The 12,739-nt window shown below is 38.4% G+C and overlaps 1 protein-coding gene across 1 annotated transcript in view; it reads left to right on the top strand.

Moving 5' to 3' along the window:
* Positions 1-12,529, top strand: part of LOC129759073 (uncharacterized) — a 40,164-nt gene extending 27,635 nt beyond the window's left edge. The window contains exons 2-3 of the mRNA XM_055756486.1: positions 554-3,873; positions 12,259-12,529. Of these exons, the coding sequence (XP_055612461.1) occupies positions 554-3,873; positions 12,259-12,529 (3,591 nt within the window). The remainder of the gene's footprint in view (positions 1-553; positions 3,874-12,258) is intronic.
* Positions 12,530-12,739: the final 210 nt, after the last annotated feature.

A 12,739-nucleotide genomic window follows, 5' to 3' on the forward strand; every position in this document is an offset into this window, starting at 1 on the left:
CATCGGCTCTATGGGATCACCGCACTGTGCGTCGTCAATGTTTCCTTGTACTGCTTGATAACACGCCATACGGTATTTCTGGGCATTTTAAGCTGTTTAGCTAGCTTCGATGCCGACAACAATGGATTTTCAAGAAAACTGTGCACAATTTGATCTCTCCGTTCGGCTTCCATGGCGGTTGTTTACAAAATGCTATCGTTTGGTGTTATGACATAAATACATGGTGAAAGGTAATGAATTTCCCGACACGTGGGTGAAAAAAGTTTCCAAATCCGTCCACTAGGAGCGCCACAATGAGCAAAAGAATTTGTTCCAATATTAAATGAAGCAGACTTTAATACTGAAAATTATGTACAAACCTGGAAAAAAAATCTGAAACGGATTTGGATTAAGTTCGTTTAAGTTATCGATTGGCCTCTAAAATTACTTCGATTATAATTAATCATATATCTATTTATGTTCCAATATTTTCATGCTATACATACACTCAACAAAAAATCATGTATTCTTAAGTTACAAAACATTTCATAATTTTTGTTTTCTCTCCCCGCAGGACCCCTCACAATCCCGGATACCACGAATTGGCAACAGCAACAGTAGTAGCAGAATCCCAGTTCCCGGTTCCATTCGGCCGCCCTCGTCCCAGTTCCAATCCCGTCTGGTGCGGCCAAGCAAGCCCCCTACAGCAGCAGCAGCACCCGGATTCACCGGTATCGCAACTCCCTTCGCCACACCTGCTGCCCACAGCTTCCTGCGGCCACCTCGTTCGGCTGCCGTGACGATAGCCCGGTCCTACTCCGGCGATAAACTATGCAGCGGTGAACCGAGTCCGTTTCCGGTGCTTGCGGCATCGACGCCAGCCGCTTCGCATTTCAAACCTCCCAGTGCGTTGAAACTGTACAAGAAGCTCGAGTTGGAGTCGACGGAGAATCTGCACGAGATCCAGCAACCACTCGATAATACATTTGCGGTTGAACCGGCGTCGAAGGTCTTGGACATCGACTTCAACGATGGCGATCGGATGCTAGTGGATGAATCGATGGATTTGGTAGCAGGAGCGGGAAGTACGGACAACCTTATTGAGTCCGAGTCGCAGCAGCAACAGCAACAGCCGATGATGAAACCGGCTTCGAGTAATGAAACGGTGACGCTCAGTGCCAATGGAAACGTTACCTACGAAGTCAAACGCAGCGATACGTTCGTGAAGGAGGAGTCGTTGAAGCTCGGCGGTAGTCGAGAATCACTGAACCGAACTAGAGGAGCGTCGCTATTTTTAAATGACAAGTCGGGCGAAGATTCACCGGTTCTGGACCGGACGCACGTTGTATTGGACTCGGTAGGTATGTTGGAAGACGGTGCGAAGAAGGCGCTGTGCTCAACGATGGTGGTTTACGATCGATTGGCTAGCGTAACTCAGAGCATTCCAAATTTAACACAGGAGCTGGATGGATACGGAGGGAGCCCGGATAGGTTACAGATTGTTAGGCCTTCCAGACTGACGTTCAATTTAAACGAAACCACCACAAATTTGATGCATTTTTCTGATCCTTCGATGCTGCTTAACAAAACGCAAGTTTTTAGTTCGACCATGCATTCGCCATCGAGGGTGATCGGGTCGAAGGAGAATATACTGAACGTTACCAAGGATATAAACGATTTGCTTTTGGACAGTAGCGCCGGAGAACGCACTCTGGTGGCGGAAGATTTGAATGATGAGAGTTTGTATGAGGAAAATGAGCCTAAGAAGGAGATATTTGATCTTAGCTTGGAAGAACCGGTGGTGCTGGAAAAAGAAGAGGTGATTATTCGTCCTGTTGACGGTCGATCGGTCCCGGGATCTAAGTATCGATATTCGTTTGGCTTAGATTTGACCGATGCAACCCTGGATTGCTCGATAGATTTGTGTGACTCGTCGATTTCGTCGGCAGTCGTGAAATCCAACAATTTGAAATCACCTATTTCCAGTGGCCTCACTAAGCAAGGTTCGTTTGAGATGGACGAAAGTCTGGGAATTTTAACACCAGACCAGATGAAAGAGTTTTTGGACTCAACCACAACAAACACCAACAATACCAACAATTTGGAGTTGCAATTGAACACGGGATCCCACAAACATGCGCTGCATCATTGCAGGATCGATCAAACGCCTTCGCCGGAGGAATTACCCTTGGATCCGGTGGGAGTGAAAACTGACATGTCGGACATTTGCCTGCCTTCGGAAATGATTTCGAACGGGGGTTCAATCCTGTATCAGGAGATATCTCAAACCGATTCCGATTCCAAGACCGATCAAATGACCAAGTCAGGTACTTCGAAAGTGTCGAACAGTTTTATCACCAGCATAACGAGTATTACAAGTTTGGACACCGGCTATCAAGGCGATGGGGAAATGTCTCGACCGGCAAGTCGTGGGGCTGATCAGTCCCCATCTAATGGACCAAGAATTAAGAATCCAGAAGCCCCAGGAGTTTGGCCGAACGCTCAGGGAGCTGCAGAAGCACCGGTTCCCCGGAGGCCAGATCCTATGACCGATAGCGATTTCTTCACGGAAAGCGACGCTGATGACGTTATAAACCGGGGAGATCGAAGGGCTCAAATTATTGATGGCCATCTGTACGGACCAATGCTGCAGGGGGCAAACGTGTTCATTAATCAACAACCGCAGAATGATGATTCTTGCATGGAATCCAGCGGCATTTTTACTGATGTGGAGAACCGCGGCGATGACGAGTTGATCCACCGAATCTCCGAGCGGGAAGATATGATGGAACATGACGAGGAGGAAGGGATCGATCGGCAGCCAGCTGGGGAGAGTGATATGAGCCCTGATCTTTCAACCGATACGATAAGCAGCGCCAACACAGCTTGTAGCCAGAAAAAGGTTGAACCGATCCCGGAAACCGGAGAGGGTGTTAATTGTTCGCAAAATGCTTCAGCGCGCTCATCGGTTATTTCGAACGTTTCAGTTCGACCGTTCAGTGGAGAACATGATTGTCAAGTATCGCACCGCGAAGATGACGTCAACAAACACGCTGTCACACCTTCACCGAAAGCATTACAATCGCCGTCGTCGTCGTTGGCGTCGCCGTCGGTGCTTAATCAATCCGCTTCGTTCGTCGTCGCGGTGAGAGCCGATAAAGCTGAAAGCGCCTCAAACGCGAGTGACGTGAGTACCGCGAGTAAACTTAGCGAAGACGGTCGGGAAGTTTGCGTACTAAGCCCTAACGCTAGTAACGACAGTTTGTCTGGCGCGGTCGTCGGTAGTGCAAGTAGTAGTGGAAGCAGTCGCAGAAGCAGCGGCAAAAAGCCACCTGGTGGCGGCACCTTCACCGGCAGCAGCAGCAGCAGCAGCAACAGTCGCAAGCAGCAGAAAAATGAAACCAATTTAGTGTTGAAAAAACATGACATGTCGTCGCGCGCGGCATTGATCAAGACGCGTCTTTTCAAGGATTCTTCGGTCGGTTCGGGTTCGCGATCGTCTTCATTGGTTGTGGAGGGAAGTGCCCTTGGGAGCTTGGATGCGGGCCCAGAGTGTGAAAATCAAGAAAACAAGCGTCCCTCAAGTGCAAGCATTCGGGGTGGTGGCAGTGTGGGAAATCTGAGCTTTATCAAAAAATCGGCCACCCCGAACAAGTGGGATGCAGTGATGAGTAAAATCGCCGAGAATAAGGCGGTTATCAAGAAAAATTTCAGTGATGTGAAGTCGAAGATCAGTTGCGGCAAATCGGCGATCTCGCTGGTGCGGCGGGTCGATTCTCCTGCCTCGCTCAAGAGTCCCCCGTCGGAATGCAACAGCAGCATCGGCAGCCGCAGTGTCAGCGGGGTTGCGGTCACGGGCAGTGGAAAGCGGACAGTTTCCGGATCGGTGAAGCGGTAAGTCTCTGCTACTAGCTTATGAAAAACAGCTGATGTCAGATCCACGCGGTATTGTAATTCGATTTCGATCCGAGGTATTTGGCGATGTCGATTTTCCATTAGAGTTGTTTGTTATGTAAATCATCATACTGGCTGCTAAACCATTATTTCGCGTGATGCCCCAAGATCGAGATGAATTGAGTTTGAAATCGAACATCGACAACATCTCAATAGCAATACTGACGATGCGAATTAAAGTTGGGTGGTGCTCCGCGACCGAGAGGCGTGGAAGAGTCGCAACAGCTAGAGCATTCACGTGGTCGCCGATTTTGCGCTCAATTCACACCGGTTGCATATACATTAACATATCAGGCATTCCTCCATTGGCAGATATACACGAAGCCCTTAACAACACAAAGCGTTAGTTTGTAAAAGATGATTGCTGCCGCCAAAGCAATCAGAGAGGCGAAAATCTTTTCAACGCGTTTGTTTTTGTTATGATTACCTACCTTACGGCTGGCCACCACCATACCAGTCCTGAACCTGACTTAGCTACCTCAGCCAGCAGAGGTGTCGACTGAGTGCGCGCTCTTATAGCTTAAAAGTGCCAAAGTGAATACCGATGGCATATGCGCACTCGCGTTCCAAGTTGGTATTCAGTGGTTGTGTTTGGAATAACGATTGTTGGAAGAATTTTTGCTTGAAATTAGAAGTATTTCGCGGGAACGTTTGCTTGAATCATAACGCGTTAGAGCGTGACGAGTCAATGTTACGAAAGATTTTGTTGGTAAAATATAGCCGAGCAAATCAAAAGCAAAAAAATAAAGACATAACAGATGACTTTGAATTGAAAGTTAAATCGATTGTATTGATCCTAGCGGGAAATCTGAAATGAATTTAGATAATTTATTTAATCAAACATTAGAGAGGTCCAAACCCAAAATAGGGCTATCGAGAAATCTGAAATGAATTTTGTTGTTAACTCTAATCCGCTCTTGAGTGTCAATATGATACTATTGGAAGTTTGGCGGCTTGTAACTTTATTCGAGTGCATCTGAATAAAATAATGTTTCCGGGATCCTCAATGAAATTTTGAAATATTTAATTTTGTATCATAACTTTTTTATGAACGCACCCTGAAAGCCCCGGAAAAAAACTCCCTAATCAGACATTGGGTGTCAATTTGATACTCTTTGCTTAAAAGCGCTATATCTCTCTTGTTTCTCAACGGATTTTTAAAAAATTTATAGTTTTGGAATCCTTGTAATGTAACTCAAATATGTAAGGTACACCGGGGTAAGTGTGGACGGGTTTTCGTATAGTTCAACTTTAAAAAATCATTGAAAAATCAGCAGTGGAGCAATTTTCATAAAATTGCGTTCAATGTGATGCAGAACAAACGCGATTACAAACGAGATGAGCTCGATAGAAGCAAAGCGAGAAAAGTTATCACGTACATTGTTATGGACTACCTGGTGTCTTCACTTACCCCGCTTCATGGGGTAAGTGTAGACGGTAGATTTTCCCTTTGATTTCTAAGGAAATATTCCAAAAAAAAATTGTTTTCTTGGTTGAATACGTTACTTTATGGCTCGAACCGTCCGAAATTTTGAAAAAAGTTCATCATACTATTAGTAAGGCAACTTTTAATAATTATTTTGTGTAATTTATGTTGCAACACACGAGATCCGTTTTTATCAAAAACACAGAACAAACAAGTAGTTTACCCAACTTTTCATGATACGAATGCTAAATATAGCTAAATAATCCCATTCATGAAGGATGAAGGACAGAAAATTGAAAAAAAATTGTAAATATCAAGTCTTTTAAAAGCCGTCCACACTTACCCCAGGTAGGGGTTGGAGACAAAATTTTAGTTTTTTTTGTCAATAACTCCTTTTTCTTCATTTTTAACCGCCGTTTCTTTTCCTAACTGGTTGTTTGGAATGTGAGGATTGTTTCAATGTAGAGTTTTTCGTCGAGAGCCAGCTAGCTTAGGAGAAATTTGCAATTGAAAAAGATGCACATCAACTCGACATCGTAGTTGAGAATAGAAAATTCAAAAAATGTTGCTGTAAACATCCGTTATTGTCTGAATTATATCTTTTTCACAGTTATTGGATAGATTACAAGTAAATTGAACATTCTGCATAAAAAGTTTGAAAAAATCGTGCACAGTATTGTTTTAATAGCCATTGTCCACACTTACCCCGGTGTACCTTATGTCAGACAGTTTTCAGCTACAATACTTCAGGATTACGTCATTTAGAGTCTAAGAAAAAAAAACGAAAAACATGCTTCGGAAAAAGACTGTAGATCAGCTACGAAATGCTCAACCAAAAATTTCACTGTACCAGAAAATATTTTTGTATGTATCGCAGCGCTAATGTTATCACGCGACTAGAATCGGTATAAAATTAACTTTCTGGTGAATATAAATTTATTATGTTAATATACTCAACTTCCAAAGCAAATTTCCATACAAAAATTAGAATAAAACAGCTACATTTGAAAAAAAAAACAAAAATTCTTTGTTTCGTATTTTGACAATCTAAAAATGCAAAAATGTGCCAAATAACGTCAACTTTTCGATACTATTTTCAAAATTTATCTGATTGACTAAAAGAATAATTTCGACGTTTCGTTGATTGAAAAGTTCGATTTTACTCCACTTTTTACATTTTTTGTGGTCAAAATCAAAATTTGAAAAAATATATCCTTATGTGCAACGTATAGCTTCTAACTCCAACTTTCTTGGACACCAAGTGAATTTTTTTTAAAGCATTCCATAGCTAATGTACAGATTTTTTTCGGAAGCATGTTTCCTTCGTATTTTTTTACTTTGAATAACGGAAAACTAAAATGTTGTATCTGAATAATGTCTTGTCTAGTAAACATTTTTGTAGGTACATTACGAGGTTTCCAAAACAATAAATTTAGTAAAAATCAGTTGAGAAAAAAGAAAGATATAGCGGCTTGAGGCGAAGAGTGCAAAATTCAACCCCCCAATTTTTCCTCCCAAAACATTTAGATAAACGTTGGCAGCAACAATATTTGCTATTTCTAGGGTGGTCTAATCGGTTTTACCGAAACCAGTAAAACTGGAAATATCGGCTTTTGGACGATAAAAAACCGGTATTTCCGGTAAATTTTGCATCATTATTTTACATTCTAATGAAATTGAAACAGACAGAGGGGTTTTTTTTAACAAATATGTATGAGTACAAATATTCAAATTTTATTCTGTCAGCTTAAAAAATTATGCTCAATAAACCTTACTGCGAGGTTCATGTGAGATTTGATTATTGCTAAATCTTTACGATGCAAGTTTTTGAATTGGAACTAAATATAGTGGCGTTAAAAAAAATGAGAAGCTGCCATCCCTCGCTTAGCTGATATTTTATCAGAAATTTTATTTCACATTGCGGTTCAGCTATCCAACAAACGCTTTACAACATTTAAGAAAAAAAATATAGCTACAGGAAACTTAAGATTGCTTCACAATAATCTCTGCATTTTCCCTTTAAAAAAAACTGGAATTAGATGTATAAATGTTTTATCAAAAAACAGGTCAAGTTTTATCAAAATCGTTCTAAGCGGTGTCGGGCTTTCACAAATTTTAAAATTTAAAACCAAAAATATTGAGAAAAAAACATAAAAGGTTTCAACAGAGTCTTGTTTGAATGTTTGAATGAAATGTATTATCATTTTTTTTTGATAATTGATGGAATTCTGTTGTTTTTATTTTTAACGCTGTTGAAACAACACAACACAAGCAGAAACAAAGGTTTTACAAACTTACAAAATTATTATAGCATAAACAGAGCGTACGGATCAGATCCGAAGAACTATTTTTTTATTGCCAGTTTTTTTATACCATTTTTATTCCTATTTGTTCGTTTTAATTTGGGAAAGGCAAACTTAATGCGATTACGACCGAGGTTGCGGGGAACCGCACCTTAAACATCTTCCAGTACCCAATGAACAATGTTTGATTGAAATTGTCAAGATCGTATGAAAACAAATTAACATTTTCAATTTTGTTTTATTTATAAGACTCTAATTATCGACTTCAAACTTGCTCAGTTGTGTTTCTCATATAAAAATAGAAGTTATTTTGCTGAATCAATAAGGCAGGAATAAGTATCAATTACTTTTTTCTCGGTTTTTGAGTTTTGGATGAAGGAGATCCGCAACCTTATTTTTCATTTTTTCTAATTTTAGACTTCTTTCAAGTCAAGTCACAAAAGTAAAAATTTGGACTTCAAAAGTTTTTCAAGAGCTTTACTGAAATTTTTATAGCTAAAAATAATTGAAAATTTATCACGTGAAGAAAGAAACTTTTTCCAAAAACCGTATCGGCTTATTGTTGTTTTAAAACTACATAAAGTGAATGTGATCCAAAACAGGAAAGTTTGATAAACATTGTGACAATTAAAAAAAAAACATAAATTAGCATATCAATTCGTTGCGTTCAAGGTTGCCAGATTGCCCGGTTTTATCCGGATTTGCTCGGATATTTAATAGTAGTTTAAGAACAGTCCGGCCCGGCCCGGTTGCCAGGATTTCATTGGAAAATGCCCGGATTTTGCCCCGATTTTGCCCGGATTTATTCACTGTATTTCGCAAATTAATCAACAACAAAATACAACAAACACCCCCAAAACGAAATTGTTTGAGCAAGTTTTATAAAAATAATCATGAAAGGTTTTTTGGAAGCTTAAAATACGGTTTTAAATCTATCGATGAGTGTTGATGAAAAAAAAATGTTTTCTTCATTTTATTTCTTGATTTTTGTTGAGGAATTCCTGAGTTTTGACAAAATTTGCCCGGATATTGCCCTGATTAATGGTCACCAATTTGAAATCGAATGCACGGATTTTGCCATTTGCCATTGGATCTTTTTCTATATAAAAAATCAAAAGCTTAAAAACTTTGCAGGAAGAAGTCTTTGGATTAGAATTTTATTCTCCAAAGACGTGAAAGTGTCCTCATGTAGTTTTTAAGGAAAAATGAAGCCTGTAATGATTTTAAGCCGAATTTGATTCAAATTAATACATTCATACGTCTGCGATTTAACTTCTGCAAACTTCCAAAAATTCAAATGAAAAATATTTCTAGCCTTTTAAAAGCGACAACTTTTCCATTTTTTAGTTGAAATTCTCAGTTTTTTTCGGCTTCCTGGTAAAGGAATTCCAAACTTTTCCCCAAAATTCCCGGTTTTCCTACCCTTCAATAACAAACCATGTTTATAAAATGTCTGTTCAATGAAGTCTAGTCGAAATAAGTTGAAATGGATTGACAGTTGATCACCTGTCTCTTTCCAATTGAACTCGATCGATTTCTACCAGGTCGAAACGAATCATTCTGCCGAGCTGGATTGGTTTTGGCTAGTTTCAACTTGCTTCATTCAACAACGACCTGACTAGTTTCGACCACAACATTGGCTCGTTGAACAACTACTAGTTGAACCGATTTTTACATACGATTGAACAAAGCTTAAATGCAGGATACTTCACTTTATCCAAATTTATTTTGTGATGCCTATCAAGACTGACCTGATGATTTTTTTTTCTTTATCTGGGTATCACAGCACATTTAACACTGTTCTATTTGTAATTATCCTGGCAATAAGCTGACGTTATCGGAAAATTTTGTTCTTAATCCATAGGAAAGCATACGAGGCTTCTCAATACCTTTAAACCTGTTCTCAAGTTCCAATACCAAGTTTGAAACTCATTGTTTTTGGCATTGTGGTGATGTTTCCCTTTTATTTCAAGCTTTTCAATAAATAGTTATGAATAATTGAATAATTGACTTTTTGCTATAAAATGTGTCGTGAGTCTACTTGGTTGAATAATTCGACTGAATCAAATCAATCGGAAAATTCAACCACGGTATAAGAAAAGTTCAGATACCGGTATTTAGGCTTACCAGAATATAATTTCGAGAAGTAGGACATTTTGCTCAGAATACTATGAAAAAGTAGGAAGATTTTCAATATGAAGTAGGACGAAAAGTGAACGCTTTATTTTGTGATTTTAAAAAAAAGTTTTATCTAAAAATTTTAATTAGAAAATATGATATCACATCAAATTGAGATCAAAAATGTTTTTTTTTACATTTTTATGTTATTTTGTTTTTTAAATTCAATATTTCATCGTTATTATTTATTTTTATAAAAAAATGGAAGCTAATTTTTTTCTAGAGCATATTTTTCTGAAGAGACGATTTTTTATAGCAACTCTTCATTTCTCAACAAATAGGAATGGAACTCTGAACACAAACGTTATTTCGAAATGCTGATGTGAAGTAACAAAAATTTAGTTCATCGCTTGAGCTAGGATAGTACTGTTTATTTTTTAATCCAACATGGAAAACGAAAAATTGATCAGTAATAAAAAAAACTTTGCAAAATGAAGTACTGCCTTCAAACATGGCTGTATTTGATGAAAATGTTGGAATGTGAAAGCGGATGTATAAAAATTTAACTAAAATGGTTAGCTTCTTATTTGCACTTAACATGAAATCCGCTGTTCAGTTAAGCTGAAAATGCATTTCGCCATTTTTTTTTTGCATAAGTTATAAAAAAGACACCTGAGTTTTCACTGTTAGACGAATTCAAGGTTCTTTTTAGAAGAATCTTACCCTGAAAATAAAAACACCATTGAGCGTTGAAATTGAAAAAGTATTTTTAAATTACCTGACGACAGAGGATTCAAAGTTCTCAACAATTATTGATCCTATTTTTCAATCGTTTTTCAAACTTTCACTTTTTTACTGCAAAGCGTTGAATTAACACCGAAAAGCAATCGTACCAAAACATAAATAAAACAAGGGTTTTTATGACACGGTAAAAGAAAAATACCTAACTTTTGATGAAATATTATAGTTTTGCATTGAAATGGAAAAGCGCCAATAAGGATTTCGTGGAAAATGGATCGGAATAAAAGAAAACGCGAAGTAAAAATTCGATAAACAAGATAATGGTCGTAACCGTATAAAAGTAAGACATTTTGGGTTCAAAGTAGGACGGTAGGACAAGGGTCGAAAAAAAGGACATGTCCTACCAAAGTAGGACGTCTAGTAAGCCTACCGGTATTACTATTTTCTTCAGTAAGGAATATGTATGGGAAAGTGGGGAATCGTGGGCCACTTTTTTTCGTTGTTCCATAACTTCTTTATTATAAAAGATAAAATGAAAACAAAAAATGGCATGGTTTTCTAAATTTTCAAGGTATCATATGGTATTTTTTTTAAATTTTTAATAAGTTATTTTCTCCAAATTCTGACTGTTTTAACAAATGCAATATTTTTTGGATTTTGAAAAATGGTGGGGAATCGTGGGCCACTAAATCCAAATTGACCAAATAACATGCAAAGCTTATGAGTTGACCCAAAACTGTGATTTCATAATTCATTTCGTAATTTAAAAGCAATTTCAGATGATGAAATAAAAAAATAGAGCTGTGTATGGTCGAATAGATTCTAAAACCTGGTTCGCGAACGTTTTGGCAAAATTTTTTTTATATAGGATGGACAAAATATTTTTCATATCTCTTCATTTGGCCTTAGAAAACATTACAGATAGGAAAAACGTATTTTAAGTTCAAAATGTGTATAAAAACATAAAAGTATAGGTGGTTCAAGATGTGTGGCCCACGATTCCCCACAAGCTATGATTTGCAAATTGGTTGCGTTTGTGTGACTTATTTATGTTTCATCAAAAATTCCTTTTCCACGTGAAAGATCATGACAAAACTGAGATCATAAGCGTATGAGCATATTTTTGTTATGAACTTTAGGTTCTCCATCAATGCAATTAGCGGGTGTTTTTTTAATTATGTAAGTAAATTTTTCTAACTTTTTTTAGCTTGATAAATAAAAGAATCTTATGATCCGTATTTAAGTCAACAACATATAGAATTATATGCTCAAGCAAAGCGAAGACGATGACAGTTGGTTTGAGATTTTTATCTTAACACACATCTGAGATTTTAAAAGTGCCCACGTTTCCCCATGGCCCACGATACCCCACTCTCCCCTATCGTTTTCCTCCCTTAACATTTTATAGCCTCCAAAACTACCAATGGTTATTCGATTCAAATTCTAAAGAGTGAAAATATAATATATAAAAATGGAGGTGACATTTTGTATCCAAGGGTTTTTCTGGTCAGAGATGGTTTGTATTGTAGTTTCGAGAAGCTCACTTTTTATGAAAGGGATTTGTCGAACTTGAAATCTAAAGAATGCACGTGCACCTATGGTGGATAACCAACATACATACATACATACATACATACATACATACAACCATAAATTTCTTATGTGATTTACAAGGCCTTAGGAAAAACGAAAAATACGTGTAACCAAAATCTATAATTTCTATTAAATTGTACATAGCGCAAGTGCAAGTGTCTCGCTGCATATCGCCCTGCACCCGGCAAACCATTATGTAAATAACCGGTTTCCAGCACTCGGGCTCATGGGCTTTTGTTCAAAGATATCCGAAACAAATCGCCGAGTGACAGGAGGGGTAGCAAAAATGGCTCACCGAATCACACCATTCTCCGGGGAGGCCTCTCGGCAAGCTGATACGCGTCAAGTGCTGAATAATAAACTGTTTGATGGGAAGCTTCAAGACAACAACAAGACACTGACAATCACCGACTGACTGACACACGTTAGAAGTTGGTTTAGTTTTTTGTTGCTGTTGTTGTTGAATTTTTAAGACCTTACCTTTCAGGTGGCTCAGATTAGCTCAGATCGATTCTAGCCTTTAATCCCGAGGGTCGGTTACTTACTGGTTACCTGTCGGATATATTAGTAGTGATGTGACCTCGGATTAGCAGTATGATTTAATTGCAGCCTCAGCCAGCCGGGT

The sequence above is a fragment of the Uranotaenia lowii genome, unplaced genomic scaffold (genome assembly GCF_029784155.1).
Source record: "Uranotaenia lowii strain MFRU-FL unplaced genomic scaffold, ASM2978415v1 HiC_scaffold_100, whole genome shotgun sequence".
Taxonomy (NCBI): Eukaryota; Metazoa; Arthropoda; class Insecta; order Diptera; family Culicidae; genus Uranotaenia; species Uranotaenia lowii.